General features: G+C 58.7%; 1 protein-coding gene across 7 annotated transcripts in view; it reads right to left on the reverse strand.

Moving 5' to 3' along the window:
• Positions 1-25,819, reverse strand: part of TLN1 (talin 1) — a 37,528-nt gene that overhangs the window by 4,936 nt on the left and 6,773 nt on the right. For all 7 annotated transcript variants that reach the window (XM_052776439.1, XM_052776444.1, XM_052776438.1 and 4 more), the window contains exons 3-50: positions 24,047-24,144; positions 23,682-23,811; positions 23,304-23,456; positions 22,856-22,998; positions 22,319-22,446; positions 21,763-21,823; positions 21,363-21,467; positions 20,859-21,014; positions 20,519-20,620; positions 20,218-20,294; positions 19,860-20,040; positions 19,049-19,162; positions 18,603-18,711; positions 17,892-18,100; positions 17,681-17,779; positions 15,499-15,666; positions 14,921-15,215; positions 14,653-14,819; positions 14,178-14,306; positions 13,730-13,843; positions 13,400-13,513; positions 13,106-13,240; positions 12,826-12,954; positions 12,614-12,716; positions 12,328-12,536; positions 12,114-12,233; positions 11,751-11,948; positions 11,273-11,412; positions 11,080-11,173; positions 10,839-10,928; positions 10,539-10,661; positions 10,213-10,356; positions 9,719-9,880; positions 9,492-9,632; positions 9,081-9,262; positions 8,598-8,730; positions 8,374-8,475; positions 8,081-8,251; positions 7,790-7,939; positions 7,565-7,666; positions 7,321-7,440; positions 6,878-7,024; positions 5,763-5,929; positions 5,340-5,523; positions 4,961-5,086; positions 4,563-4,679; positions 4,299-4,484; positions 4,083-4,190 (exon numbers count right to left, since the gene is read on the reverse strand). In XM_052776439.1, the coding sequence (XP_052632399.1) occupies positions 4,083-4,190; positions 4,299-4,484; positions 4,563-4,679; positions 4,961-5,086; positions 5,340-5,523; positions 5,763-5,929; positions 6,878-7,024; positions 7,321-7,440; positions 7,565-7,666; positions 7,790-7,939; positions 8,081-8,251; positions 8,374-8,475; positions 8,598-8,730; positions 9,081-9,262; positions 9,492-9,632; positions 9,719-9,880; positions 10,213-10,356; positions 10,539-10,661; positions 10,839-10,928; positions 11,080-11,173; positions 11,273-11,412; positions 11,751-11,948; positions 12,114-12,233; positions 12,328-12,536; positions 12,614-12,716; positions 12,826-12,954; positions 13,106-13,240; positions 13,400-13,513; positions 13,730-13,843; positions 14,178-14,306; positions 14,653-14,819; positions 14,921-15,215; positions 15,499-15,666; positions 17,681-17,779; positions 17,892-18,100; positions 18,603-18,711; positions 19,049-19,162; positions 19,860-20,040; positions 20,218-20,294; positions 20,519-20,620; positions 20,859-21,014; positions 21,363-21,467; positions 21,763-21,823; positions 22,319-22,446; positions 22,856-22,998; positions 23,304-23,456; positions 23,682-23,811; positions 24,047-24,144 (6,635 nt within the window). The remainder of the gene's footprint in view (positions 1-4,082; positions 4,191-4,298; positions 4,485-4,562; positions 4,680-4,960; positions 5,087-5,339; positions 5,524-5,762; positions 5,930-6,877; positions 7,025-7,320; positions 7,441-7,564; positions 7,667-7,789; positions 7,940-8,080; positions 8,252-8,373; positions 8,476-8,597; positions 8,731-9,080; positions 9,263-9,491; positions 9,633-9,718; positions 9,881-10,212; positions 10,357-10,538; positions 10,662-10,838; positions 10,929-11,079; positions 11,174-11,272; positions 11,413-11,750; positions 11,949-12,113; positions 12,234-12,327; positions 12,537-12,613; positions 12,717-12,825; positions 12,955-13,105; positions 13,241-13,399; positions 13,514-13,729; positions 13,844-14,177; positions 14,307-14,652; positions 14,820-14,920; positions 15,216-15,498; positions 15,667-17,680; positions 17,780-17,891; positions 18,101-18,602; positions 18,712-19,048; positions 19,163-19,859; positions 20,041-20,217; positions 20,295-20,518; positions 20,621-20,858; positions 21,015-21,362; positions 21,468-21,762; positions 21,824-22,318; positions 22,447-22,855; positions 22,999-23,303; positions 23,457-23,681; positions 23,812-24,046; positions 24,145-25,819) is intronic.

Consider the following 25,819-nt stretch of genomic DNA (forward strand, 5'->3'; position numbering starts at 1 on the left):
GACATCTCGCAGACACAAGATCCTCAGCGAAAGCCTTCCTGCACTCAGCAGCTACCCCCCCAGGATTTCTTCCCCCCCAAAAGCATTTCAAGCTCCAGAAGCATTTCCCCCTCGCTGTCCCCATTTTAGAGATTTGTCTGCAAACACAAGCTGGGCAAAGGGGGGGACCCTGCAGCCACATCCCAGCCCAGGAGGGCTGGCCCCGCTGGGACAAGGTGGCAGGCAGAACCATGAGGGTCCTTCACTGGGGTTGGCAGGGGGACACATGCACATACCACAGCACGCGTGTGCACACACACCGGGTCTGTACGCACAAGCAGAGCTCACCGCTGGCCCGACTCGCACCGTACAGGCAGCAGCTGCCCATCAGCTAGAGCAGGTGTGAGTACACACACACACACACACACGGACCCTGGGTCCCTGCGGACACACACAAGTGCCACCCCAGCACGGGGCTGGGCACGCAAACACGCCGTGAGCAAGGCTCATGCTGAGGTTAGACACCAGCAGGCAGCCCAATGTTGCCTTACTCACCGGCTTACAGGGAGGGAGGGAGAAGAGAGAGAAGAGAGCAGTGAACGCCCCGGCCGGGACATGCGGGCGCTGGGGACTGGGGGCCCAGGGAGGGCAGGGGAAGGTGGGTGCTCTCCTGTGAGGGGTGAAGTGCAGCCAAGAGGAGAGGTGGGAACGAAGGGTCAGAGGTCCTGGGTGTGGAGCTGTGCTGCTGTCATTAGCTCATACTTCATCTTTGCAACACCAGGGAGCCAGGACACCTGGATGAGGCTCCCAAGGCTGCAGAAGCCACCTACGCCCAAAGCAGCCATGAAGCCGCTCTCCTTCTTGTCCCCCTTTACACCTTATTTCTCCCCACCCTGAATTGCTTCACTGCAGTTTTCAGCCACTGGATCTCTCTGCTTTTGGAGGGAGAGACCTACTGTTACAAAAGTCCTCATGGAGGTTCAAATTCCTTCCCCTCCCCAGTGAAATATGCAGGCTTTCCCACTTCTCTGTTGGGAGCCACATTTTCCACCCTGAGTCAAATAACCCTCTTTCTCAAACCCTAACAAGGCTTGTTCATGCTCCGTGCGAGGGACTGGTTCCCATGCGGACACAACTTACAGCAATGCACTTGCTGCTGCTGCAGAGTGAGGCAGCATTGCATCTGCCATTTCCCCTCCCATTCCCCTACATCCTTCATGCTTGTGGCTTTCCAGGAACCTGCTGCCCTCTGATAAAGGGGACCCATGAGCTTTGTTCCTGCCTTCACAGACCAGAGTGCTGCGGAGGCTGAGGGTTTCATAGCTTTATCCTGGACTCGAGTGGGGCCATCCAGCAAAGTCACCAGAGCTGCATGTGGCAGCTCAGTCCCTGAGCTGATGGCACACAGTGATGGCTGGTTTGCCCTTCTAAGTGCATCCAGACTAAAGGCCACATTATTAAGTCTGCTATCTACTCTGACAACGTGTTTAAAACTGCTAAATGGTCTCTGTCTGGACCTGAAGGCACCCTGGAAGCTATAAGCTTGCTAAGATTTTTTTTTACCAGGGAAGATTATGGAACGGTTTGTCTTGAAAGCACTCACATGGCAACTCCAGGATAAGAAGGGGATCAGGCCCAGCCAGCATGGGTTTACGAAAGGCAGGTCCTGCTTGACCAGGTGACCCGCCTAGTGGATGAGGGAAAGGCTGTCGATGTTATTTTCCTAGACTTCAGCAAGGCCTTTGACACTGTCTCTCGTGGCATACTCCTTGAGAAGCTGGCGTCTCGTGGCCTGGATAAGTGCACTATTCACTGGGTGAAAAACTGGCTGGATGGCCGAGCCCAGAGGGTTGTGGTGAATGGGGTGAAATCCAGTTGGCGGCGGGTCACAAGTGGTGTTCCCCAGGGCTCGGTGTTGGGCCCTGTTCTGTTTAATATCTTTATCAATGATCTGGATGAGGGGATCGAGTGCACCCTCAGCAAGTTTGCAGATGACACCAAGTTGGGAGGGAGTGTTGATCTGCTCGAGGGTAGGGAGGCTCTACAGAGGGATCTGGACAGGCTGGATCGATGGGCCGAGGCCAATTGTATGAGGTTCAACAAGGCCAAGTGCCGGGTCCTGCCCTTGGGTCACAACAACCCCATGCAGCGCTACAGGCTTGGGGAAGAGTGGCTGGAAAGCTGCCCGGCAGAGAAAGACCTGGGGGTGCTGGTCGACAGCCGGCTGAATATGAGCCAGCAGTGTGCCCAGGTGGCCAAGAAGGCCAACGGCATCCTGGCCTGTATCAGGAACAGTGTGGCCAGCAGGAGCAGGGAGGTGGTTGTTCCCCTGTACTCGGCACTGGTGAGGCCGCACCTCGAGTACTGTGTTCAGTTTTGGGCCCCTCACTACAGGAGAGACATGGAGGTGCTGGAGCGTGTCCAGAGAAGGGCAACCAAGCTGGTGAGGGGCCTGGAGCACAAGTCTTGTGAGGAGCGGCTGAGGGAGCTGGGGTTGTTTAGTCTGGAGAAAAGGAGGCTGAGGGGAGACCTTATCGCTCTCTACAACTGCCTGAAAGGAGGTTGTAGTGAGGTGGGTGCTGGTCTCTTCTGTCAGGTGGCTGGAGATAGGATGAGAGGAAATGGCCTCAAGTTGAGGCAAGGGAGATTTAGGTTAGATATTAGGAAAAATTTTTTTACTGAGAGCGTTGTCAGACATTGGAATGGGCTGCCCAGGGAAGTGGTTGAGTCACCATCCCTGGAGGTATTCAAAAAGTGAGTAGACAGGGTACTCCAGGGCATGGTTTAGGGGGCATGCTTAATGGTTGGACTCAATGATCTTGAAGGTCTTTTCCAACTGAAATGATTTTATGATTCTATAAGATGCACCTCCAGTGAACATTTCATGGGATGTACCAATGCATGATATTCAAGAGACGTCGCATGGCAGCTGGACAGTTACACCCAAAATACCATGGAATAGCATGTTCCTGCAAGCAGGCTGACCTTGGGCACTGCCACACTGTCATTAGCCCAATCATCTGTTAACAACAGGTCAGCCAGAGAATTTCTCCTCGGCGCTCCAGCCTTGGCTGCCATGATTTACATGTGGCTAAAGCATCTTCCAGACAGACATTTGATCTAGATGCAGACGACAGAAAACTCACTGCTCCCCTTGGAACTGTACACCAGTGGTTACTTCCTCCAGATAAAACCACGCTTTGACTCGCCCTCCGCCTAGCTTCAACTTCTAGCCATCGATTCCTGCCCACCTCCTGTTTGTGCTGCCAGTGCTGGTTACCCTCTGCCTAAAGGGGCTTTCCCTGCAGGAAACCACAGTCTGAGCTCCACTGCCTTGTATCTGCTGAACCTGAACAGCAGACTCTCACCAAGCCCTTCTAACCAGCTTAGTGAAACCTTGCCACAGAGCTGACTTGCCCTCAATCTTTGTCCTGACCCTGCCTCCAGGGCTCTCGCAGCTCCGTGGGCTGGGTCTGCACATCCCTCCAGCGCCCTTGATCTCTGTGACCTTGCCAAGAATGCAAACCACTGGAAGGACCTCACTGGATCTCCTTTCCAGCGCTCTGTGGTCTTAATTTGCTTCTTGTAAACTACACTTATCTTGTAGGACAGCTAATTAAAGCAGTCAGCTGAAGTCCTCGGAAGGAATCAGATAGAGGAAGACCGGATCAAAAGTGAGCAGCTGGCGCTTGCAGTCATCACCTCTACTATTGTGGGCACTGCCCAACTCCCACTCTGCTGCAAGCTTAACAAGGTCTGTTTTCACACTGCCTGAAGTCTCTTACTCCCACCACTTTTACTGGAAGCTGCTTCAGGATCTTGCTCCTGTGTTGTCGAATTTCCAGCCTCCATCTGTTTATGGCCAGTTAATCTCTGTCTGTTGTTAGCCAAATACTTTTCTTCAGAGCCTGTTTATCTCTCTGACATCTGCTTCCATGGCAGGGGCTCAGTCACGTGCTGTGCCAGCACAGGCAGTGAAGGGGGCCATGCAAAGACCTCAGTGGGAAGAGGTGCAGAGTCCAGGGGACCTTGGGGATCGGGGAACACCCTGGCATCCATGGGCAGCCTCTGCCCACCCTGGGAACCGGGGCGGGGACACTCACCACCAGCACATGCTCCAGCAGCTCCAGGTAGCCATCAGCGCACTCCTTGCCGAAGCGCAGCGCCCGCTGCCGCACATCCCCGCTCACCTCCGGGTGGTAGGCAGCCTCCTGAAACCCAGAGAGAGGGAAGCCCTGATTCACATCCAGCACCATCCCTGCCGGCATCCACGGCCACCCGCAAACCTGCTCTAGACCCATGTCCCCTGCCTGACCCACCTTGCAGGCGCGCAGCATATCCGCGATGGCACGGCGGCTCAGGTTGGCCGTGGCAATGACATCCTCCTGCCGACATGAGTTGCCAGCAGCCACCGCTTTGGCCGTGGCCATCGTGATGCCTTTTGTCATACGGATGAAGTCCTCTGGGGTAGAGACCTTGGCAGGAGGGACAGGGGAGGAGAAGACCTGCGAGGCAAGAGGGAGCGGTGAGGCACGAGGCAGTAGCGGGGGGGATGGCAGCCGCAGCACTGTGGCTGTACTCACTGCCAGCTCTTGGCGTATGTGCTCTATTGTGGCCTCCAGCGCCCGCGTCCCCTTTGTGGCCTCGTCCTCGACAGCCTTCACTGTCTTCAGCAAGGAAGTGACGTTTGTCACCATCACCTGTGAAAGGGAGAAGAGAACCAGGTGAAGCCCCATGCAAGCTCTGGGCTGCTGCTGGCACCTGTCCCTCCCCCCATACTCCACTCACACCACCTCATCTTGTTCTCCCACCAATGCCTCCTCTGCATCTTGTGCCTCACGTTTTACAGGCCCCTTCCTTGCTTCTTGCCCTGACTGCCCCCCAGTTGTCCTCCTGCCCCCAGACAGGCAGAAAAGCCCCCCTGCTCTTTCTCCAGTGCCCCCCACCTCATCCCCTTCTTCCCATCATGCCCAGCTCAGACCTTGGCGGAGTTCTTCAGCTGGTAGACAGCAGGGTCATCCCCAGCTTTTCCAGCAGCTGCCTTGGTGGCACCAATCAGGTCTCCAAGTGCCTTGGCCACATCCTTCACAGCATTGATCAAGACCACCTGGGGAGAGCAAGACCAGGGCAATGGCTTGGCTACAGTCACACTCAGGCTGGGGTGGTGTGGCCCAGCAGTGAGAAATTTGGGCACCCCAGGGCACACTCAGAGTCCAGCTCAGCCACCACCAGCCAAAGCCCAGCCAACCCTCTCCACGACACACAGGATCCAGCCCAGAGCACCACGCGACACCTGCAACCCTCAACCCCTTCAAGCAAACTATAAGCAGCCTCCATTCACCCCACACACCCCATCCCACCTGAGTCTCTGGGTCTTCAGATCCCAGGCTGGCGGCACCCAGCTTCACCACCTCTGCCAGGCGGGTGATGGTGGACACGGAGGACTGGGCAGCCTGGGCCAGCTTCTCCTGGCTGGCCGTGGCATTCTGCACTAACACCTTGGTGTCCTCCACCAGCGCCTTGGCTGTCTTCAAGATGCCCTCCCTGGGGAGAAGAAGGGAGTCAGAGAGGATGCAGCCCTCTACAAGCACACATGGTCCTTGGGGTGTAGAGAAACTGTGGACCCTGCCTTCTGTACATACAAGCTGGAGGGGAAACAGAGTCAGCCTGAACTTGCAGCTTTCCTTGGGGCTGGTCCACAGCTCAGAAAGACAGGAGACCACGGGACAGAACCTGAACCCCTGTCTCTGGCTGAGCAGAGGCTCGACAAGGTGCCCCGGTACCTGTGGTCAGCGAAGGTCTCCGAGTTCTCCCGGTTGAGGGTTCCTGCTGTGGCAAACATGATGGTGGTGTCGAGGTCAGCAATGATGCCGGAGACAGCGCTGGCTGCTGTGATGCAGGCTTGCGTCCCACGGTTCCCAGCCTGAAGAGCTGCCAGCACGTGAGACACCTGTGGGGTACGAGTAGGGTGACTGGGGAGCGGAGCAAGTTCAGGCAACTCGCATGGCACACACCTTCTCCAAAACCTCCCAGGACGGAGCCACTCTATACCAAGGAGAGGAACTGGGAATCATGTGGTCTGGACACCCCTTCTTAGCTTCCAGTTATTTATTTTTTCCTTGTACCTATCATGTTTGGGGGTCCAGGAGAAATTGGACTCTGGTAGTTTCCAAATGAATAAGGTTTGCACGGTGGGCATCAGAGCATCACAACTTGTCCTTTCTTTAGCTGCTAAACTCTATTTCTGTACTTGGGCAAGCACTCATAGGAGAACAAGTCTCCTGACGGAAAGCAATCTTGGAAAGGAAGGACCTGCGGGAGGTCCTGAGCCTGCAGGCACATGCCAGGCACGGTGAACAAGTGTTTTTTTTGCTTTTGTGATTTTGCTTACAAGCACTGCTGCTCTACCCTTACTGACTAGAGTTTTTAAGCTATGTTTTCATCTGTTATTCAGAAGTGTGCTCTTTAGATTGATGGACAGGAGGCTTTCCCCCATGCCAGCAAAAGGTGAGCGGGAGATCAATCACCCAGCACAAGCTGGAAGCTTGGCTGAAGGCACAGCAAATGCTATGCCCACCACTTCAAGAGCTGATTTGGAGAGCCCTGCGCTGCCACCAGTGTGTAGATCAGTCTCTCCTGGCAGGCCATCATCGGCACATCGGCAGGCAGCACCTGAACATCACACTCACCCCTCACAGCACCAGCTGCTGTTATGGTGCCTGGAGAGGGGGATCCATCCTCCACCCTGTCAGCTGGGCAGGGCGAGCGTGGCTGAGAGAGCCAGCAGAGCCCAATTGGACCAGGGAAGAACCTAGCATGGTAGCTCCAAGGGCATGTGGCTCAACCCAGCATCCCTCTCACCTCACCACACCGTCACCCCTCTCTCTGGACCACTTACCTTCTCAGAAACCTTGCGCGCACTCTCTATCAGCTCCTTCTTGGTGTAGGCATCGCTGGGGCTGCACTGCAGGGCTCCAGCCTTGGTGACCAGGGCAGCGCAGCCATGACCCAGCTCCTGCACCCGGCGCTTGATGTGGGAGCCGATCTGGAGAGAAACGAGCACGTGAGCCAGCAGGGAACTAAGCCCTGCATCCGTGATACCTGCTGGGAAACACTAGCCACCCCCAGCCAGCTCCTCTCTCCCAATCCTCCCACTCAGGAGGGGCAAAAAGCAAACAAGGCTTTGATCCACACGTTTCCACACCATGTTGTGGGGGAGGTATGAATGCTGCCGGCCCCCAGCTCCGACAGGAGGTTTGAGTGTCCCTGTCCTCTGCTCTCACACCCCAGCAGATCCCACTCTGCCCCACAGCACACTCCAGACTCTCCCCATGGTCGCACCTCCTCGTTCTCAGCGGTGAGGGCAGCTGGTTTGGCCTCTTGCGCCAGCTGCCCGTAGTCATTGGTGAGCTGGTTGGCCAGTATGCCCAGCTCATCCGGGTTGGTGGTGGATTTGGTGACCTGCCGATGGAAGAAGAGCAGGAGTTGGAGTGGCCCCATGCCGCGATGGGCAAGCAAGGAGGGCAGTTGCCTCGTCTGGGTGTCAGGCAGCACTTTCTGCAGTGACAGGCTTGCTTGCACCCACCATTTCCTGCACAGTCACTGCGATGGCCTTGGCTGTCTTCACCATCGTGGTCTGGTAGTCCACAAAGGTCCCCTCTGGCTCACCCATTGGCCCCTCGTCCAGCTGCAAGAGACCATCATGAGACTCTGGCTCCAGCCCCAGCCCACAGACCTTGCAGGGTTTGACTCTGAGTTTTCCTCTCCCCCATCGAAAGCCCTGGCTAGGTCCACGCCACGCTCCACTCACCTGGTTGATGGCCTGGGTGATGGAGTCCACCATGCCCCCCACGACACCTGCAGCACTGGCTGCTTCATTCAGGGTGGTGGTCAGGTCCTCCACTGCTTCCTTCATCATCTGCACGGCCTCCTCCAGAGCCTCCTGGGTGTGGGCAGCTTGCTGCAAGAACAAGCCAGAGTGAGGGAAGGCAGGCAGCGGCTCCCCTCCCGACAGGGATGCTGCACACTTAGCCCACGTGCACCACACCGTCACCCACACGTGAAGGGGAGCATGCCACTGACACATGCACCTCCTGCTCACCTTGGGGTTCCCACCAGCCTCCTTGGCTGTGTACAGCATCTGCAAGGCAGACTCGGCCAGCGTTTTGGTCTGGTCCAGGAGGTTCATCTGCTGCTGGTGGTTGGGCGTTTTGGAGGCAGCGCCGATAGCCGCCATAATGAGCGGCTCAAAGTACTGAGCCATCTGGGACACCTAGGGAAAAGCAGCATCAGCACCAGCAGCTTCCAGCCCTGGCTGCTTGTGCCTCTCCTCCCGCCGTGAGCTCCTCCACGTGCACTGAGTGCCTCGTCAGCAGCTCCCCATCCCTATGTTACCTTGTGCCCCAGCTGCGAGGCCTCAGCCCGCGCTGCACTGGCCACGGGCTCAATCAGGTTGCTGATCTCCTGGACAGCTGTGATCATCTGGTTGTGCAAAGCCTGTTGCAAAGAGAGGGCATCGTGTGAGGCTGCAGCAGGGCTGGGGTCACCACAGGCTGCTGGGAGCCAGGGGGAAGGATGCCCATCCCTGTTAAGCTTGCAGCAGCACATCCCCAACCCACCTCCTGGGAGATATCTTCTCGGGGAGCCAGCTGCTGGCTGATGGCAGCAAGGGAGGCCTGGTCCACCTCCCGCATGCATTTGTTCAGGACCTCGATGGCCTCATCACATTCCCGCTGTCCTGGAGCTTTGTCCCTGCGTGACAGATGGATCAGCCCAGTGCTGGCAGTGCTACACCACCCCTTCGCCTCCAGCCTCAGCTAGTGCTGGTGAGCGGCAGGACCCCTTTCCCGCGCTTTGGGACAACCCAGCGTCACAGAGCCCGGGCATTCTGGCATGAATTCCCATCAACCCATGCCAGAGCTGGAGGAGCAGCTCCCATGCAGTACAAGAGGGATGGCATCTTCTGTCCCATCCCTTGCCTCCCCCCGCCGGCAGCAGCCAAGGAGATGATGAGCCAAAACGTCCCCAGGGATGCTCGCTCAGAGCAGGGGTACCTGCCAGCAGGGACAGGGCCAGAGTCAAGTGGGCAGGACTTGCCTCACCTCATGTTTGTGATCAGCTTCTTGATGGAGTCCGAGACGGTGCGAGAGTGGCCAGCCAGCACCGACCACTGCGGTGGGTCCTTGGGGTTGACGGCCAGAGAGCGGGCAGTCTGGATGAGGCCGGCAGAGCTCTCCAGCATGGTCTTGGCTGAAGAGACGATGGGCTCCATGGCTCTGCGACCCTGCACAGGGAGAGGATGGGCTGGTGAGGCAAGGGACTGTGCAGGTAAAGTTACTCCCTCACCCTGGAGCAGCCCCTCGAAGCCCAAGGCTTGCTGCCACCTCCCCATCACACCCCCCCAAGGCACCAGCCCAGCACTGGGACTCCATCCCAAGCTCAGAGGGAGGCACAGCTCCTCCCCACCCTGTCACAGCCAGACCACATCCCTCCCTGCCCCTGCGGCATCCCACCTCTGGGCTGATCTGGGCAGGAACGGTGGCAAACTCCGGGTTGGAGGCAAAGGCCGTCAGGTTATCCACAGCCTCTATGAGAGGGGCAGTGGCGGCACGGCACCGCTCCCGGTTCTCCTCGTTGAATTCACCATCCAGGGCCTGGTGTGGAGAGACCAGAGCAGTTACCCAGCCCCTGCCAGGCCCCAAATCCCATCCCCACCATGTTGCCCTGGGAGAGACCGCACCTTGATGGTCTTCACCAGGTTGGCCGTGCTGTTGGCCACCTCCTTGGCTGACTGGACGAACTGGCGCTTGGCCACAGGGTTGGCGGTGCGGGAGGAGGCCAGGCGGCACGTGTTGCACAGGGCCGAGGTGTGCTTCGCCACGATGGTGGCTGCCGACAGCACCTGTGGGGAAAAGCAGGGTGAGGCAGGATCCACCATGGCTCCCCATCCCCACAGTTCTCCCTTCGCGTCAGCCCCATGTGGGGCACCAGTGAGCACAGAGGTCCCTCTCGGGACCCAAGGAGGACTGCCGAGGTCCTGCACGCCCATACAGCCCCCCAATCTGGACTGTCACCATTGCACCAAAGCTGCCAGCTGGTTCCCAGTACAGCTGATGGGGCCTGATGAGACACTAGCCATAATCTTGGCCAACTCTTGGGACGCAGCTCTCAACTAGCCTCACACCCCCTTTCATGCTGGAAAATACCTGTAATGGTGCCCCAACTCATACTCACCTGGGACTGGGTGCAGGCAGGGTCCACCAGGTTCTGGCAGGCCATCTGGATAGCTTGGTTAGCTCTGGCAAACTGAGTGGGGTCCACCAAGCCCTGCTGTCCAGCCTGGCTGTTGGGGTCCGAGACCCCCACGAGGTAGGCAGCCTAGGAGCATGAGAGAGGCAGTGACAGCTCACACACAGGGGAAAGGCTCAGAGCAGGCACGGGCTGCGGAGGAGGCTGGCAGCACCATACCACGCGTCCAGGCTTTGAGGGGCAAGGGAGGGGTGTGTATGGCAACTACACAGGAGGGGTAGCGCTCAGAGCTGGAACCCAGCATGTCTCACCTGGGCAGCTGCCTCTGTCAGGCCACAGAGAGCTTTGGAGGCGGCACTGATGGAATCCCCGAACTCAGGCAGTTTGCTGTTCTTGGCGTTCTGGGAGATGCCAGCCATGGACTCACCCAGCACCTGCAGGACACACCACGCACTGATTATGGAGACCACCTTCTGCTCCCACGGTGCTCCCAGGCTCAGACCTCACTGTGCTTCATCAACGGGGGAGGAACCACCTTTCGCTTTGCCCCCACATCCTTCCCAAACTCTCCCTACCCTTTCCTAAACCTCCACTCCGGGCTCAGGGCTCACCTTGGAGTTCTCCATGACGCTGTCAAGGCAGTTGAAGTAGGACATGTCATTGACGGTCTGGGTGGGGTTCTCCAACAGCTCCTTCACCGTCTGCAGGGACACAGGTGTCACACCCAGGGGAAGGGTCTGTGCCCTCCACTTGCACCTCCTCTTTGCTCCCTCTCGCCCCTCGTGGCAGGGCATAGCTCCCCCCCAAGCCATCTGAGCCCCTCCGCTGCCTCGTCAAGATGTGGCTTCTCACCTCCAGCTCCCGCAGGGCATTGTCACACTCCTTCTGGCCCGGTGCCTGCTGGGTGCACATGGTGATCAGCTGGTTAATGCTGTCAGTCACAGCCCTGCCGGGGACAAGGGAGAAAGACCCACAGATCAATGCCAGCTCCACCACCCGGTCCCACCGCTACAGCAAACGGCTCACAGGGAGTGGTTCCTCCTACCGTGCCGCTGCTGCCAGCTGATTCTTGAGGTTGGGGGCCGTGGGGTCGGCGGAGAGCGCCTTTGCAGCCAGCAGCAGCTTGCTGGAGGACATGGAGATGCTCTTCAAGTTCGACACCACCTGCGCCTGGTCTTCTTTATTCTGCAAGGGGAGAAGAAGAGTTACCTGCAGCAGGTTTCCAAGCTCCACATCCACGCTGGGTCTTCTCCGGTGGTTTTTCGAGCTGAGACAGCTCCCTTCATCCAACTCATCCGCCAACAGCAGCAATACGGCAGCAACACTCGCTGAACTAACCCCAAGCCACTTTCCCCTTCTGCTGCTGCAGTTTTGCACAGCTGCAGACCCCACCTCACCCTCCGCGTTGGCCACAGCCACCCTAACCACTGCTGCCCAGTCACCCCGCCTGTGGTCAGCCACCTTCTCAGGCACCCCAAACCTCTCACCGTACCCAGAATCCCCCAACGGGCATTTGCTCTCACCGGGGACTGGCTGGCCATCTCCACTCCCGCCTGCAGGAACTCATTGAAGTCCTGCCCAAATTTGCCGGAGGACTTGGCCAGGTCTTGAGGGGTGCCACGCGATGCCTGCACCAGCTCGTTGGCAGACTGGTTGAGTCCCGCGGCTGCCTGGTTCAGCTGGCTCTGCGCCTCCTGGAAGCTCTTGGTGCTGGGAGGGAACTGGAGGCAGGGAGACAGGTTAGGAGAGGCAGCAAGGAGGATGGAGATGGAAGATGAAGATCTGGCACATGCTTGGGGATATGCTACAGAGGAACCCGGTGCAGACAGACCGGCCTGCAACCCTACAAGGCTCCTCCTTTCCCCTCCCGCCCCAGCTCAGCTCACCGAATCCGCGAGCAGCCTCTTGCTGGCGTCTCCCACCATGCGGATGGCAGCGTCCACGTCTCGTTGCCCTGGCAGGCAGTTAACGCAGCGGCTCAGGGCCTGTGACACTGCCTTGGCCACCTGCAGAGAAGCAAAGAGCGGTCACCATCCCCTGGCCAGCCTCACGCCTTTCCTGCAGGTTGGGGGTGCACACTGAGGTACCCATCCTCCCCACCTGGGCCAGGCGCTGCTGGCTCTCTGGGTCACCGGGCTTGGCCACTGCTTTCCGCGCCTCCTCGATGAGGTTGTTGGCTTTATCCATGACGTCACTGGCACACTCCAGCATGGCGCTCTGCGCCTGCGGGTCGGGGGTGCTGGCCGCCACGCCACGGGCAGCCTGGCTGAGTGACCGCAGGGCCTGGGCCACTTCTCGGGCAGCGATCCCTGGGGGGGAACAGAGAGGTCAGTGACTGCCGACACAGCCCTCTCCCCTCTCCCAGCCACAGCATGGAGACCAGTACCTGTGTAGTTCTCATTGCCCTGGGCCACCTCTCCCAGGAGGTGAGCGATGGCGGAGCTGACGGCTTTTGTGCTGTTCCCCAGGTCCTGGGCACACTTCTCCATCTGCAGGGGGATGAGTGGGGACATGCTGGTGGTCTGCACCTTCTGGTGGCTCCCCCTGCCCCAGCGCCCACCCTGCATCACCCTGTGCTGCCCTTCCCCGCGTCCTCACCGTCTCTCCCGGCAGAGGCTTGAGCTTGCCATCACGGGCAGCTGCCTTGGCTTCCTGCAAGTCCCTCTCCAGGCTCTGCACCAGACCCAGCGCGGAGTCTATCTCTAGGGGTCCACACGCCTCCTGAGCCTGAGATGGCAGAGAAGGCAAGGTGAGCGGGGCGACCACCGAGCCCACCCTGCTGCAGCAGAGACCATGACCTGCCACCGGGCCGTGCCCACTGCTCCCCCCTGCTCCGCACAGCCAGGGTCCGGCTGCAGGATGGGACCCAGCCTCTCACCTTCTGGGCAGCTGTGCGGAGCTCAGCCAGAGCTGCGGCCAAGTTCTTGGCACACTGGCTGAGCTGCATCGCAGAGGCTTGGTCCGTGATAGTAGGGACAGTGGCCTTGGCTGCAGCTACCATCTTCCCACCGGGCTGCCGGGCCAAAAGGAAAAGCAGTGAGAAGGGGACAAACAGGCAGCATCTCTCCACTGCCTATGTGCAGCAGGTTTCCCAGCATCTTAGGAGGGCCAGGCACGGTAGGAAAGCTGTAATGCCAGAGCTGGTGTAGGAGGCTCTGGGCAGCGCGGGTACCTGCAGGAAGTTCTGGCTGGCAGCAATGAGAGCCAGCTGGGCGCTGGGGCTGTCCGGCTGGGACTGGCTTCCTCGCACGCCCTGCACCAGCATCGGGATCTGCTCTGCCACCACCTGCCAGAGAGGAGGATCACTGGAGAGGCTTGGCCGTGAGGAGACGAATCTATTCCAGGACCAGTGACGGAAAGATCGGCTCCCAGGGGAGCTGCATGAGGACCTCAAGGTCCTGTGTGCCCGCTACAGCCGAGCACGGAACCCTGGTGCGGCTGATGGGAGAAGGGATGGGGAAAGGCGGCGCAGGAGACGCCAGGATCAGGCCCGGACCCTTACCTTGCAGCTCTGCACAAGCTGCTGCTGTGCAGCAGGGTTCTTGTTGGAGGAGGCGGCATGCTGCGCAGCGGCGATGGTCTGGGTGGCAGAGGCGGCGGCTTGCTTGGCTGCATGCTGGCAGGGGGAGGCATGGGTTAGCACTGGCAGCAGGGCAGCCTGCCCTGAGCCCCCCCACCATAAGCTCCCCCAAAACTTCTCCTCTCGTGCCTCTGCCTGGGACACCAGAGCTTCTCCAGCACCCTTGGTGTCTGGCATCCCAAAGCAACATGGTGTGCACAAGGGAAGGGAAGGGAGCAGTGGGAGGGTCTCTGTGGGATGCAGCACAGACACCGTACATGAAAAGGACTTTATCCCTCTGGAAAGTGCAGGGATGTGGGGGCTCCTGGCCCTGTCTTGTTCGCTGACCGTGCCTGCTTGCCCTTTGCGGCCCCCCTGCCCGGCATCTCACCTCCAGCTTGTGCACGAGCTTCTTCTTGATGGCATTCTGGGCTGCGGCGTTGGTCGCCATGCGGAGCCCCTCTGCTGCCTCACGCAGCCGCTGCTGCTGCTCCTCACTGTCTGGGTGGGCTGCGGCTCCCTGGAGAAGGAGTAAACCCATCACACCTCGCAGGGACCACAGGGACCTTTGTAGTCCTGAAGCAGCAGCAGCTGTGCTTTGGCCTGGCTGCCTGCAGTGCAGGGGAGATGCCCAAAGCCTCTCCAGGAGAGCTCAGCAGCAGAAGAGCTAGCAGCTCCTCTGCTGCCACCTACAGCACCAGCAGAAGCCCCACTCCATTGCACAGGTCCCCAGCTCAGCACAGGACCTTCGTCTGGGAACCCCTCCCGCACCCAAGGGCTGCTCGCCCCCTCCGCAGCACCAAGCCAACAGCGTTGGATGGGCCTGGGGGCCAAAGCCAGTGTCCATCCTCCCCCACGCCACTGACCTTTGCAGCCTCCACCATCTTGGCGGTGGCATCAGCCAGAATCTTGGCCGCGCTCAGCAGCTTGCGTGAGTTCTCCAGGTCCGTCTCTCCCTCCGCGTCTGCTTTGATGGCATTGACAAGGTCGGAGGTGGCCTGGGCCAGAATACGAGCCTGCCGCACCATTTCCCCTGGGGCAGAAAGGAAGGGTGGCCTGTTAGCAAGTCCCATGGGTTCCCCAATACCTCCCCATTCACTGTGCGCTACCCTGGGTGCCATCAGCTGCTCTCACCAGCATCGCCCATAGAGCTGAATATGTTCTCGGTGACGTTTAGGATGGTGTCGGTGGCCTGGTCGTAGCGCCCAATGGGCTGCCCACCCAAGGCGTGCTGCTTGATGTGCTGCAGCAGGTCGTTCAGGGCCTGGGTGACAGCCGTGGCTGCCACCCCCACCTGCTTGAGGAGCTGGTCATCGTTGGTCGCTGCTTTGGAGGCCTCCACGCAGCCCTCTGCCGACTTGGCCACCAACTTGCCAGCTTCGATCAGCTGCTCCTGGCAGACTGGGGAGCTGATTGTGGGAGCCACTACCTGGAGGGGAGGAGAAAGGCTGGGCAGCGAGCATGCAGGGCTCCTTGTAGGAGCTGTGCAGGGACAGCTGTCCCCAGCTTCTGCTCCTCCAAAGAGGATACTCCGTGCTTGGGCACAGTGGCAGGGACCCCAGCCCAAGGCAGCCCACGCTTCTGGCGCCAGACCCCTCATGTCCCGTCTGAGGACGTGTGGTCCTGGCACACGTACAACCCCACCGTGGAGCTGCCACCAGCCAGGTGATGCTTGCAGCCCCACCAAGGCAAGGGTTAACCTTGCTGCTTACCTTGGTGCAGGCCACCAGCTGCGAGGTGGAGAGGGCACACTGGGTGGCAGCAGCGATCACTTGCGTCTGCAGCGCCGCATCCTCTGTTTTCTGAGCCACGTTCTTGGCTTTGAGCACCAACGCGGCAGCGGTGCTGGCCACCGCCTTCGCCAGTTGCATGAGCATGTCCTGCGGGGGGATGAAGAGGGTCAGCGTGGGAGCCACAGCAGTGGGAGCCACAGCAGTGGGAGCACCGGCAGCCGCCCGCAGGGCTCTCGTGAAATATTCAGTGGGGAAATGTGAGCTCTCAGGGGGCCTTTCATCCACTCTGTCCCAGCACTGGCAGCACTGAACACCTGGAGTGGCTGGCAACGCCTTGACCCCATCGCTACTGTGCGCTACAGCCGGCGGCGAGGCTGCAATCTGGTCTTGAGCTGCAGCCTGCACCGCGGCACTGCCACGGACTCTGCCCAGAGCAGCCTGGGCAATGCTCAGCATCACCCCAACACCCACGACCTGCTCACTGCCCACTCCCCAGGCAACAATCCACGCCGAGTCCCCGATTGTACCACAGAGACAACCTGCTGCAAGGCGCCGCTGGCACTGCCAAACGACAAAAAAAATGACCAAACCCTCCGGCCAAATGGCAGGCACAAGCCGGCTGCAGTACAGATACACCGGCAGCAGCTGCCTGCACACAGGCTCACCCCACCAGCAAGAGGGCAGCGGGAGGTGCTGCCCACGCTGGTCACCTGTACTGCAGCCATGCCAGCTATTTTCTAGCTCATTAGTAATGCCCTACATCTCTGCTGTCGTTCCCGGGGCTAAAAGAGAGGTATGACACAGCAACCAGCCTCCTCTCCCCCAGGGGCAGCAGGGAAGGCATGGGGCTGCCCTGCCAGCATGCAACCGGCAGCAACCAGCACACAGCAAACTGCTTTCCCGCAGGGCATCAGACGTGACAGCACACCGCAGCCTTCAGGATTAGCTCCCGTGGCAAGCTGCCAGTAAAAACTGGCCGCAGCCATGCTAGACAGCAAATGCCTGGGGCAAAGACCTTGGCACACAGGGCAGCGCTCTCTGCCTGCTGTGCCTACAGTCCTGCCGTGTGCGTGCTCACAGCGAGCAGCCCCACACCCCATGACAGCTAAGCCTCCAGCCACCAAGCCAGAAGTCTCACAGTGTCCCCTTGCCTCCTGCAAGCCAAGACTACTTCCACTGCAATCCACCACCTTTCCAGACAGGAGGAGAGACCAGAGAGTGCATGCACCCAGCTCCAGAGTCCTCAGACTGCTGCATATGAGCCCAAGGAGGGAAGTAGATACACTCGGGTCTGGCAGGTCCGAGGCAGAGCATCCCGCTGCATGTGTGCAAATTGTCTTGCAGATCCTAAATCCGCCCCTTGCGGCTGCCCTGTTCTGGCACTGCCACCTGATCGAGCATGGCTTCCTGCCCTGGTGCTAGCTTTTCTGCTCCCCTTGGCTATCTGTCCAGGCTTTTTCTGCTTGTGTTGAGGCTGCGCAGCCACCATGAACAGAAACCCCTTCCTTCTTTTTTTGTTTTGGTCTATAGTACGGCTGGATCTTCCTCCCCAGCACAGTGTGCTACCTCCCTTATCCTGGAAGGAGCCATGGCAGGAAAGCAAGGCCGATGGAAATCAGCTCAGCCCAAACAAACCATCCCACAAGGCTCCAGCCACTCTAGGTCTCTGATAGGGGCAGACTGGCAGCTCCCACAGGCAGGAGCCAAGGCGCCTGCAAGGACGGACTCCCAAGGCAGTGCTCACTCAAGCAGCAACCCGAGTGCATAAACTTCTGATAGCCAACCACCAGAAAAGCAGATTTTTGACAAGCGCCCTTCTCCAAAGAGTTCAGATGATAGTCTTGAGAGGAACACCCCTCATGGTGGAGAGGGCAGGGACCACCAGGCCATGCCTACGGCCCCCTTTTACCGTCTGTGGGTCAGAGGCAGGCAGGATCCAAGCACGCCGGCTTTCTGGGATCTACATGGGAATCCACAAGACAAGAGGCGTTATATCACAGCAGCTCTAGGCATAGAGACAGGCAATGGCCTCTCCCCTCCCTCAGCAAAGTCACTGCCAGGCACTGGCCACGCTTTGGCCTGGAGCCCTCCTGTCAGGTCCTGTGCAAAGGCTGATGGTTTTAGGGAGTGTGCATCCCTGGTTGCTGCTGGGTAGACTCACCTGGAACCGGGGGTCAGTGTCGCTCTCCCCGATCTGCTGCAGCAGTTCCCCACTGGTCTGGCCCACAAGGCCAGCAGCCTGCAGGAGATTCTGGCGAGGCTGCAAGGAACAAGGCAAAATCAACACTGGGCTCGTGAGCAAGCCCTAAAACACAGTGGTTCCCCTTGGCTTCCACCCTCCTCTCAGCCCTACAGCCCCTCCTGCCCCCCACCTCAGCGCTGGCCGGTTGTGCTGTTTTCAGCAGGTCTGAGACAGCGCTCGCCAGGTTCTTGGCCGCCTGCAGAAGCTGCCGCCCATTCCCTCCCTCATCTTCCATCAGCGCAGCCAGCAGCTTCACACCCTTGGACATCTCCGTCAGGTTGGAAGAGATGGTGGTGACGGCGCAGCCCACAGCAGTGTAGTCTGTGTCCGCTGGATCCCCTGCACAGGGAGGAGATGAGTCAAGATGGGATGCACTTCAAGTGATGCTCGAAGAGCATCCCTGTGCCTGTCACCGATGTGGTTGTCCTTCCTGGGAGGGGAGGGAGAGACCCTTTGGCTCCTAAGCCTGAAATGTTGTCACATTAGCCGAGTTTGGGCAGGGGAGCCTGGGGAAAGAAAGCTGCACCGTGCCACAGCTGTGCCTGGAGCTATGGCAGGGACTGGACAACACGCTCCTGGTCCAGAGGATGGCTGGTCAGCCAAGGACTGGAAGGAAGGACTGGGCTGGGCACAGGCAGGGGTCTAAAGGCAGGGCGAGCTGTGGTGGCACGGCCAGCTCTACAGGCATATTAGCAGCAGTTGGGGCTGATTTAGCTCTAGCTGGGGCAGGCTGGCTCCTCCAGTCTCTGATGAAGGGCAGGAGCTGTGACCTTCAGCCAGACAAGAAAGACCAAGCCTTCTCCAGAGATGGGGCATGCCTCTTCTCTGACCCTCCATGTACCTGCAGTGAGGTTGACCACCGAGGCTGTGCCAGCAGTGATAGCATCCACTTGGGAGTGGATCTCATGCTTTGACTCGTCCATCTTGTTTTTGCGCCAAGCTTTGGATGCCTGAAGTGGGGAGAACAGGGTCAGGAGATGGTGGTGGAGGTGGTGGGTAGGTGCACCCATGCTCACACACAGAGATGCAGGGAAGAGGAGACACAGAAGAGGGAAGGAAGAGCTGTGACCACCCAGAACTCCCCAGCCCATCCTGACCAAGCAACATGACCAAGTATCCCCTCCACTCCTGCCCCCAGAGTGGGATACAACCCCACCTCTTGGCAGGCAGCAGATATTCCCAGGAGCTGCTGAAACCTTTCCTGGGAATGTGGCCAGCCTCACCCAGCCCAGCCGACAACCTCCAGCAAGGTCCCCCCCCAGCACCCTGCCTTCACCCAGCACTCACAGCATCCTGCCCGAGGGGCGGCAAGGTCTCAAAGTCGTCCAGCGTGGCCTGGGCTGCGTGCACAGCCTGCATGCTGGAGTTGATGGTGCCAGTAAGGGCTTGCTGGGCTGAAGTCTGCAACACAGAGACAGACTGAGGTACACCAGAGGCTTGAAACCTAGGCTTAAACGTTTGGCTCACATGCCCCCCTGCAACATGGTATAAAGTGCTGTTGATGCCAGTGCTCTAGGCAGGTGTCTCCATAAAGGGGGGTGCATCTAGCAAAAAGGAGGTCTCCCCTCTGCACCTGCCATTGGGAAATGCCCCGTCCCACCATGGGTACAAATGAGTCTCACAGTTAACCAGCTCTCAGGGAGTGGGGAGCAGATGCAGTGGGACCCCACAAGGCTTTTGCAGCAAGCCCCACAGCAGGCTGAGCGGGGCCAAAGAAAACAGCCTTCTCTTGGCCTTTTCCAAGCACTTCTCCAGCTGCAGAGGACATGGGGGGCCCTGAAGCTAGGCACAGGGCTCTGCTGCAAGCCACAGCACTGGTGGGGCTGGCCAGGCACAGCAGCTTGGGGCAGCTCAACCTGAAGGAGAGGCTGCAGCCGCCAGCCAGGGGAAAATGCCAGGGTGTAGCTCACATTTGCAGAGCAGGTACGGGAGGACACCAGCTCAGCCAGGCCAGCAAGCACACGAGGCCAGCAGCACAGAGCCCCTGCTCTTCACAGCAAGCCAACACCTGGCCATGGACCCAAATGGGTGGGTCTACACGAGCCAGATAAGCACCTTTCAGAGTTTGTGCCCTACAGTGGGCACAGGGAGAACTTACCAGGGGAGGCATGTGCCCTCGGTGCATCTGGCCACTGGTGATTTGCAGTTGAGGCTGCGGCATTGTGCCCACCTGGAAGTTTTCTGGCCCTCCAGCACCTGTCCGCATGATGGCTGGCAGGGCCACTGAGCCCAGCTCTGCCTTGCCTACACGGTTAAACTGCTGCTGCAGGACAGTCGACCTGAAATGGGGAGAAATACCAGGTCAAGGGATGCCCACAGCCCCGGCACCAAGCTCTGTGGGAGCGCTGCCACCAAAGGACTGGCAGCTCTTCCTCCACACTGTGCTGCAAGCTTGGCTGGAGCCTACTCTCCATTCAACTCCTGCTTGGCAGCTAACTTGCTGCTGGAGGACTTACTTCTTTGGAGACACAGAGTCTTCCAGCATGGTGGACTCCTCATCCCCCTCCAGTCCAAAGTGGTCTTTGCTCTTTTTCTGCAGAGGGAAAGAGAAAACATGTCAGCCAGCACATACCTCCCAGCCTTCCCCTCCTCCTGCTGCCAGGCACTGTACCAGGGCCACAGGGTCCCCCTGCCCGATCTCCAGCTCCCCCAGCAGCACCGTGTGCCAATGGCTCTCTGGAGGCAGCTGGAAGGGGCACCCTGCACCCCTTTCTGGAGAGGAGCTGATTATCAGTGCCCTTCTCAGCACAGCCTCACCTTTTTGAGGATGATATCGATGTAGCCGGCAATCAGCTGGGCAATCTGCTCCCCCTCCGTCGTCTGCACCGAGTAGTAACCATCCTGGTAATCTCCAAAATCCTGCAATGGCAGGGCACAGGGTAGCACTGGAGCAGGGCACTGGCAGCCATCCTGAGCCCCTCTGGTATGCGCTAAGCGCCCAAGCGCTGGCCTCCAAAACAAGAGCCGGGAGAGGCACCAGAGGAGGGCAAGGCTGTCCCACCGTGGAGCAATACCCTAGAGAGGCGTTGGCGTGAGAGCAGCCCCCCACGGGGGCACCTCTGGGGAGTGGGGGTGGAGGGCCAGTGTTGGTCCCTACCAGGGTGAAGCTCTTGGGTGAGGCTGCCCAACGCTTGATGTTGGTCAGGCTCCACTCCTGAATAACTTCCTTGGTCTTCTCATCCACGCGCATCACGCACTCCTTGGTGATCCCCAGCAGCCGCGGCACCAGCTTGTTCTTCCCCTTCATCTTCTCCTGTGGGCCGAAACAGAAGGGTTGTGGGCTGTCTCTGGGGTGGATCCATCCAGGCAGAGACCTTTGAGACCTGCTGTGGCTACCAAACACCCCCAAAGCCCCCAAAGCCACACTTTCTGGTGGTGACAACCATGACATGGGGCTTGAAAATGAGAAAAAGCGTGAAGCGAGGAGTGGGAAGGCACTGCACGGGGAAAGGCAAGAAGAAGAGGTGGACAGTGGAGACGCAGGGAAGACTGGAGCGATATGGGTTGAGGGCTAGCAGCTGGAGACACAACAGATGGAGGGATGCTGGAGAAGAGTAATTTTGGTCAGTGAGATGTGTGACCAGGGAGCCTGCTGCTCTACCTTGACCAAGAAGAAGGAGACACCGTAGGTCTTGAGGGAACGGGCAAGTTTCACATAGCGAACTTTGGCCTCAATCTCGCTCATGTTCCCACAGTTCTTGTGGGCCTGCAACAGCAAAGACAGAACATCATGCTAGCTTCACAGTCTGCTGGCTATGCCACCATCGCCCTGTCACAGCCTTTCCAGGCTCTCTGCACCCCACCGACATCCCCTGCCCCTGCTACAGCTCGCCGCCCTCTGACCTCTGGGAGCTCAGAGGCTGCCTTGTCTGCCCACCTACAGGTTCCTGCTCCTGTTTCTCACCTGCCAAGCTGCTACGTGTTGCCTTCAGAAAAAAGCAGCCTCAACCTTTGGCAAGGAGGAACAAGAAGCCCAGGCCTCAACACCCCCCTGCACGTACCATAAAGATCTTGCGCTCCCCTTTCTGCTTGATGTACTCCTTCGGCAGGAAATCCTTGAGTCTGCCAAGAGACAGCCAAGACAGCTGTTAGCAGCAGAGCCTGAAGCCAGTGTTTCTCTTCAACTACGAAGAGGCCAAACCCAGAGCCTCTGACAAACCCCGGCCAGGGCACGGACTGGGAGTTTTTGGGCGCAGGAAGGATGGAGGTGGTTGCTGCAGTAACGAAAGCTGTCCCAGGAGCTGCTAAGAGCGGGGTGGAGGTGCTGAGGATGCAGCCCCTCCTGCGGCATCAGGGGAGGCCATGTGCTGGGCTGGGGTCCCCCCCATCAGAGCTGGATGCATGCCTCTGGTGGGTGCCAGAGGGAACAGAATGGGGGGCTGGCACCCCTCACAGCCTGCATGGACCTCCACGCCTGGGCACTGTGCTGCAGGGAGGAGAAGGGTCACACCAGAGGCAACTGCACTCCTGGAGCCCTGTGTGCTGGCGCAGTGCTGGGGGCTGCTAAGCTCCTTGAGCCACCTTGAGACAAGCTCAGGGGGTCCCAGGGACACTCACTCCAGAAAGCCTGGCTTGTGCTTCTGCTCGTTGTGCGGCCCGAACTGGATCTGACACTGGTAGCCGGCAAACTCGCAGGCTTTGTCAAAGGAGACAGGGTGGGAACCGTTCAGGATGTCATCGCGAGCCTGAGTGGGAAAAGAAGACACCACCGTGGGCTGGGCAGCCATGCAACCCTGCCACCACTCTCCTCGACACTGAGTGGGACCTGTTTTCCAGACTTAAAAGAAGCGGCCCCGAAAAAGAGTAGGATCTAGGACCAGGCTGTCCCCTGCAGGGACCATCACCAAGCCTGGCAGAGGAACAGCGGCAGGACTTCAGGATGGCTCCTGCCAGACAGAGGAGACACAGGATCCCCTGGGGAGCTCTGGATTATGCAGAGGGCAGGACTGGGATTGCCAGCATTGGCTCTTACCCAGGAGATAACTGGGCATCCTGAAGTGCCCTCCATGGCAGCTCCTGGCCAAAACCCTTAACCACCAGCCCTGGCAGGGGGCTGCACGGAGCAGCGGAGCCAGGTGCTCCAGGGAGCTGTACCTGCACGTAGAGCAGGTTGAGCTGCACAGGATCTCGTGAGTCCACATTCTGGTCAGAGTAGAAGAACTTGCGCCGCAGCAGCAGCGTTTCGTTGTCGTCGATGCCTTGCTCGCGCAGGGTCCGGCCATGGTCCAGCCAATTCACTGCAGGCAATGCCAGGGCATGAGCAGGGACGGGCACCCAGGCAGGGCTGGTCCCAGCCCTGGGGCTGCTCAAGCGGAGTGAGAAACGGATGTCCGTCTGGTGCATCCCAGCTCTTGTCCCTCTGCCCTGGGCCTCCAGGCAGGAGAGACTCCAGGGAGCGTGGACACATATACCCTTGTCACAGTGCTCTCCACTGTCACCTCTCCTCCCCTGTGCCAGCTCTTCCCCTTGCAGGGGGCCCGGCTCCCCTCCCTGCTGCCCTCGGCATGGGCTGACCCCATCCCCAGCGCATGCAGGCACCTACACTCGTCATCCGTGTGCAACTTCTGCTTGAGCTTCTCCATCTTCTTCTCATCTCGCAGCAGGGTCTTGTCCTTCTTGAGGGTGCCAGTAACCTCCTCCTTCTTCTCTTCCATAATCTCCCGAACAAGTGAGTACTCATCATAGTTGGTGATGCCTGCAGGAGCGCAGAGGACCAAGCTCAGCACATCACTGCCAAATATAGAGCCTGGAGTGACGCAGGGATGCAGTGTCCCCTCCCCAGCATCATGCACCCCTCGGCCATCCCCGTTGCCAAGCCATCTGCTGCAGAGCTGCTGCCACTCCTGTGGTACCCCCCACAAGATGCTGTCAACTCTCCCCACCTCCCTTCTTCCCCCCTGTTGCTGCCCCCTCCTCTCACCGATCCGGGCACAGATTGTCATGAGCATGTCCGTGACAGTTTTGGAGTCATCCACCATCACTGTTTTCACTGTCCCATCCAGCATGCGGATCTTCAGGGGCCGCTGCTTCTTCTTGTACTCCATGGTGTCCTGTGGGCACAGCGGACCACAGCTCCCAGCAGTGGCACCGGCGCAGAGCGCCCGCATCCCACCACCACGCCAACAGCTCCCATCTCCCTGATGCAATTGTCGGGGGGACATGGGGTGCTGCAGGGCACGATGCAAGGCAGCAGGGCAGGCACCCACACCAGCTCAACCCTGTGGGCACATCCAACCGTGGAGCCAAGGCGGGTACCAGCTGGAACGAGGTGGGATAGATGCTTACCCCATTGCGAAGCATGTAGTAGTCCAGAGCCTTCCCAGCCTCCAGCCAGATCCCTTTCTTTGGGTCTTCATCCGACAGGAACAGCCCAAAATCATTGGCTGAAAAACACGTGAAGTCTCTGCCAGGGTAATCCTGAGCAGGACAGGGCAACCAAGATGCCAGCCTGTGCCCAGGGATGTGCATCAATGCAGCCCAGCGTGCAATGCGCAGCACTACCATGAATGCTGGAGCCTAAAGCTAATGAGTGGGCAACAAAGCTGGCAGGCAAGCTTTGAGGTACGTGTTTTACCATAGTTATCTACCAAAAAAATCATCTGAAGCATGCCTATGCAATACTGATCTTGGAACTGATAGTCACAACAGAAGGAAGAGCTTGGAGTTGTGGTTGACAGCTCTCTGAAATCTTTGGTGCAACGTGCAGTAGCGGCCAAAACAAGGTAGTAAAATGCTGGGCATCACCAGGAAGGGTGCTGGGAACTGGTCTATAAAACCTAGCTACATTCACACTTCGAGTACTCCATGGTAGTGTGGTCTCCACCTCCCCAGAAGGATGTAGCAGAGTTTGAAAAGATATAGAGAGGGAAAACTTAAAGGATAAATCCTTGGTACAAGGGACTAAAGGACCTGGGACTCCTCTGTCTGGGGAGGAGGAGGCTGAAGGAGGATGGGATCAAGGCTTACAAGGTCTCAGAAGTGGCAAATAAGCACTGTTCACCAAATCCTGCTCCCTCAGGACTGGGGTACCCGGCGAAAGTGCTGCTGCTGGAGCCCAGGCAGTGGCACCCCAGCTTGAAGCCCCAGGGATAGCCCTGTTTTCCTGCTGCAAGAGGCCAGGACCACACCTGGCTTTGCCCCGGGAAAGGTCCTTCTCCACCTTTGCAACAACCCTGCGCCGCAGGCTGTCTTGGCTGACTATGTTTATAATGCGTCATCTCGTTGGCAGCTCTCTGCAGGGAAGGACAAATTCCTGAGCCGCCCTGCTCCTGCTTGGCTAACACTGCCATTAGGATCCTACTAAACAGGGAGCAGAAAAATCACGGAGGCTTGCCATTTTATTTTTAAATTTAAAAAAAAAAAAAAAAGCTATTTTCAAAGCAAATCCCAAGAGGATAACTCTAAAGCACTGAAAACTGAGCAGCTTGCCCCAGATCCATAGCTTGGGCGGGGAGAGGCACTTCCTGAGACAGTGCAAGAGCAGAGCTGGAAACCTACACCGAAGCTCTCCCAGCCCAAAGGTGACAAAAAAACAGGGCAGCTCAAAAAGCTACCCCTGAGTGCCACTGGATAAGGAGAGCAAAGAGAAACAAAAGCTGCAAAGAACTGATAGGAAAAGAAAAGCTGTGAGCAGCTGAAAAGGAACTCAGGAATAAGCAGTTCCCTTTAAGGCTTTCCCCTCGCTTTTCTTTTTATAAGTAGGCTGGCTCATGTCCAGGAGCAGGAAATACAACGCTCCTTCCAACACTGTTACAGCCCCGCATCCACACAAACATCCAGTCTCTCTCCGAAACCGAAAGCCATGGTCTGCCAGACTGCTGGCCAGGCGGGCACGCGCAAGAAGGCATTTCCTTTCCTCCTCGAGGAATTTGCTGCTCCCAGATGTCTCCACGCTCCCCCTCCTCTTCCCACGACTCCTGACCTCCTGCTGCCTCTCCCCTGTGGCACAGCTGCTTTCAGGGGCAGCAGGGACCCAGGAGAGCCCAGAAGTCAATGTCCCAGAGCTCCAGCCTCCCCATCCATGCTGGGGACAGGCCACGTCCGCATGGGTGTGAGTCA

This window comes from Harpia harpyja, chromosome Z, assembly GCF_026419915.1.
Source record: "Harpia harpyja isolate bHarHar1 chromosome Z, bHarHar1 primary haplotype, whole genome shotgun sequence".
In the NCBI taxonomy this organism is placed as follows: Eukaryota; Metazoa; Chordata; class Aves; order Accipitriformes; family Accipitridae; genus Harpia; species Harpia harpyja.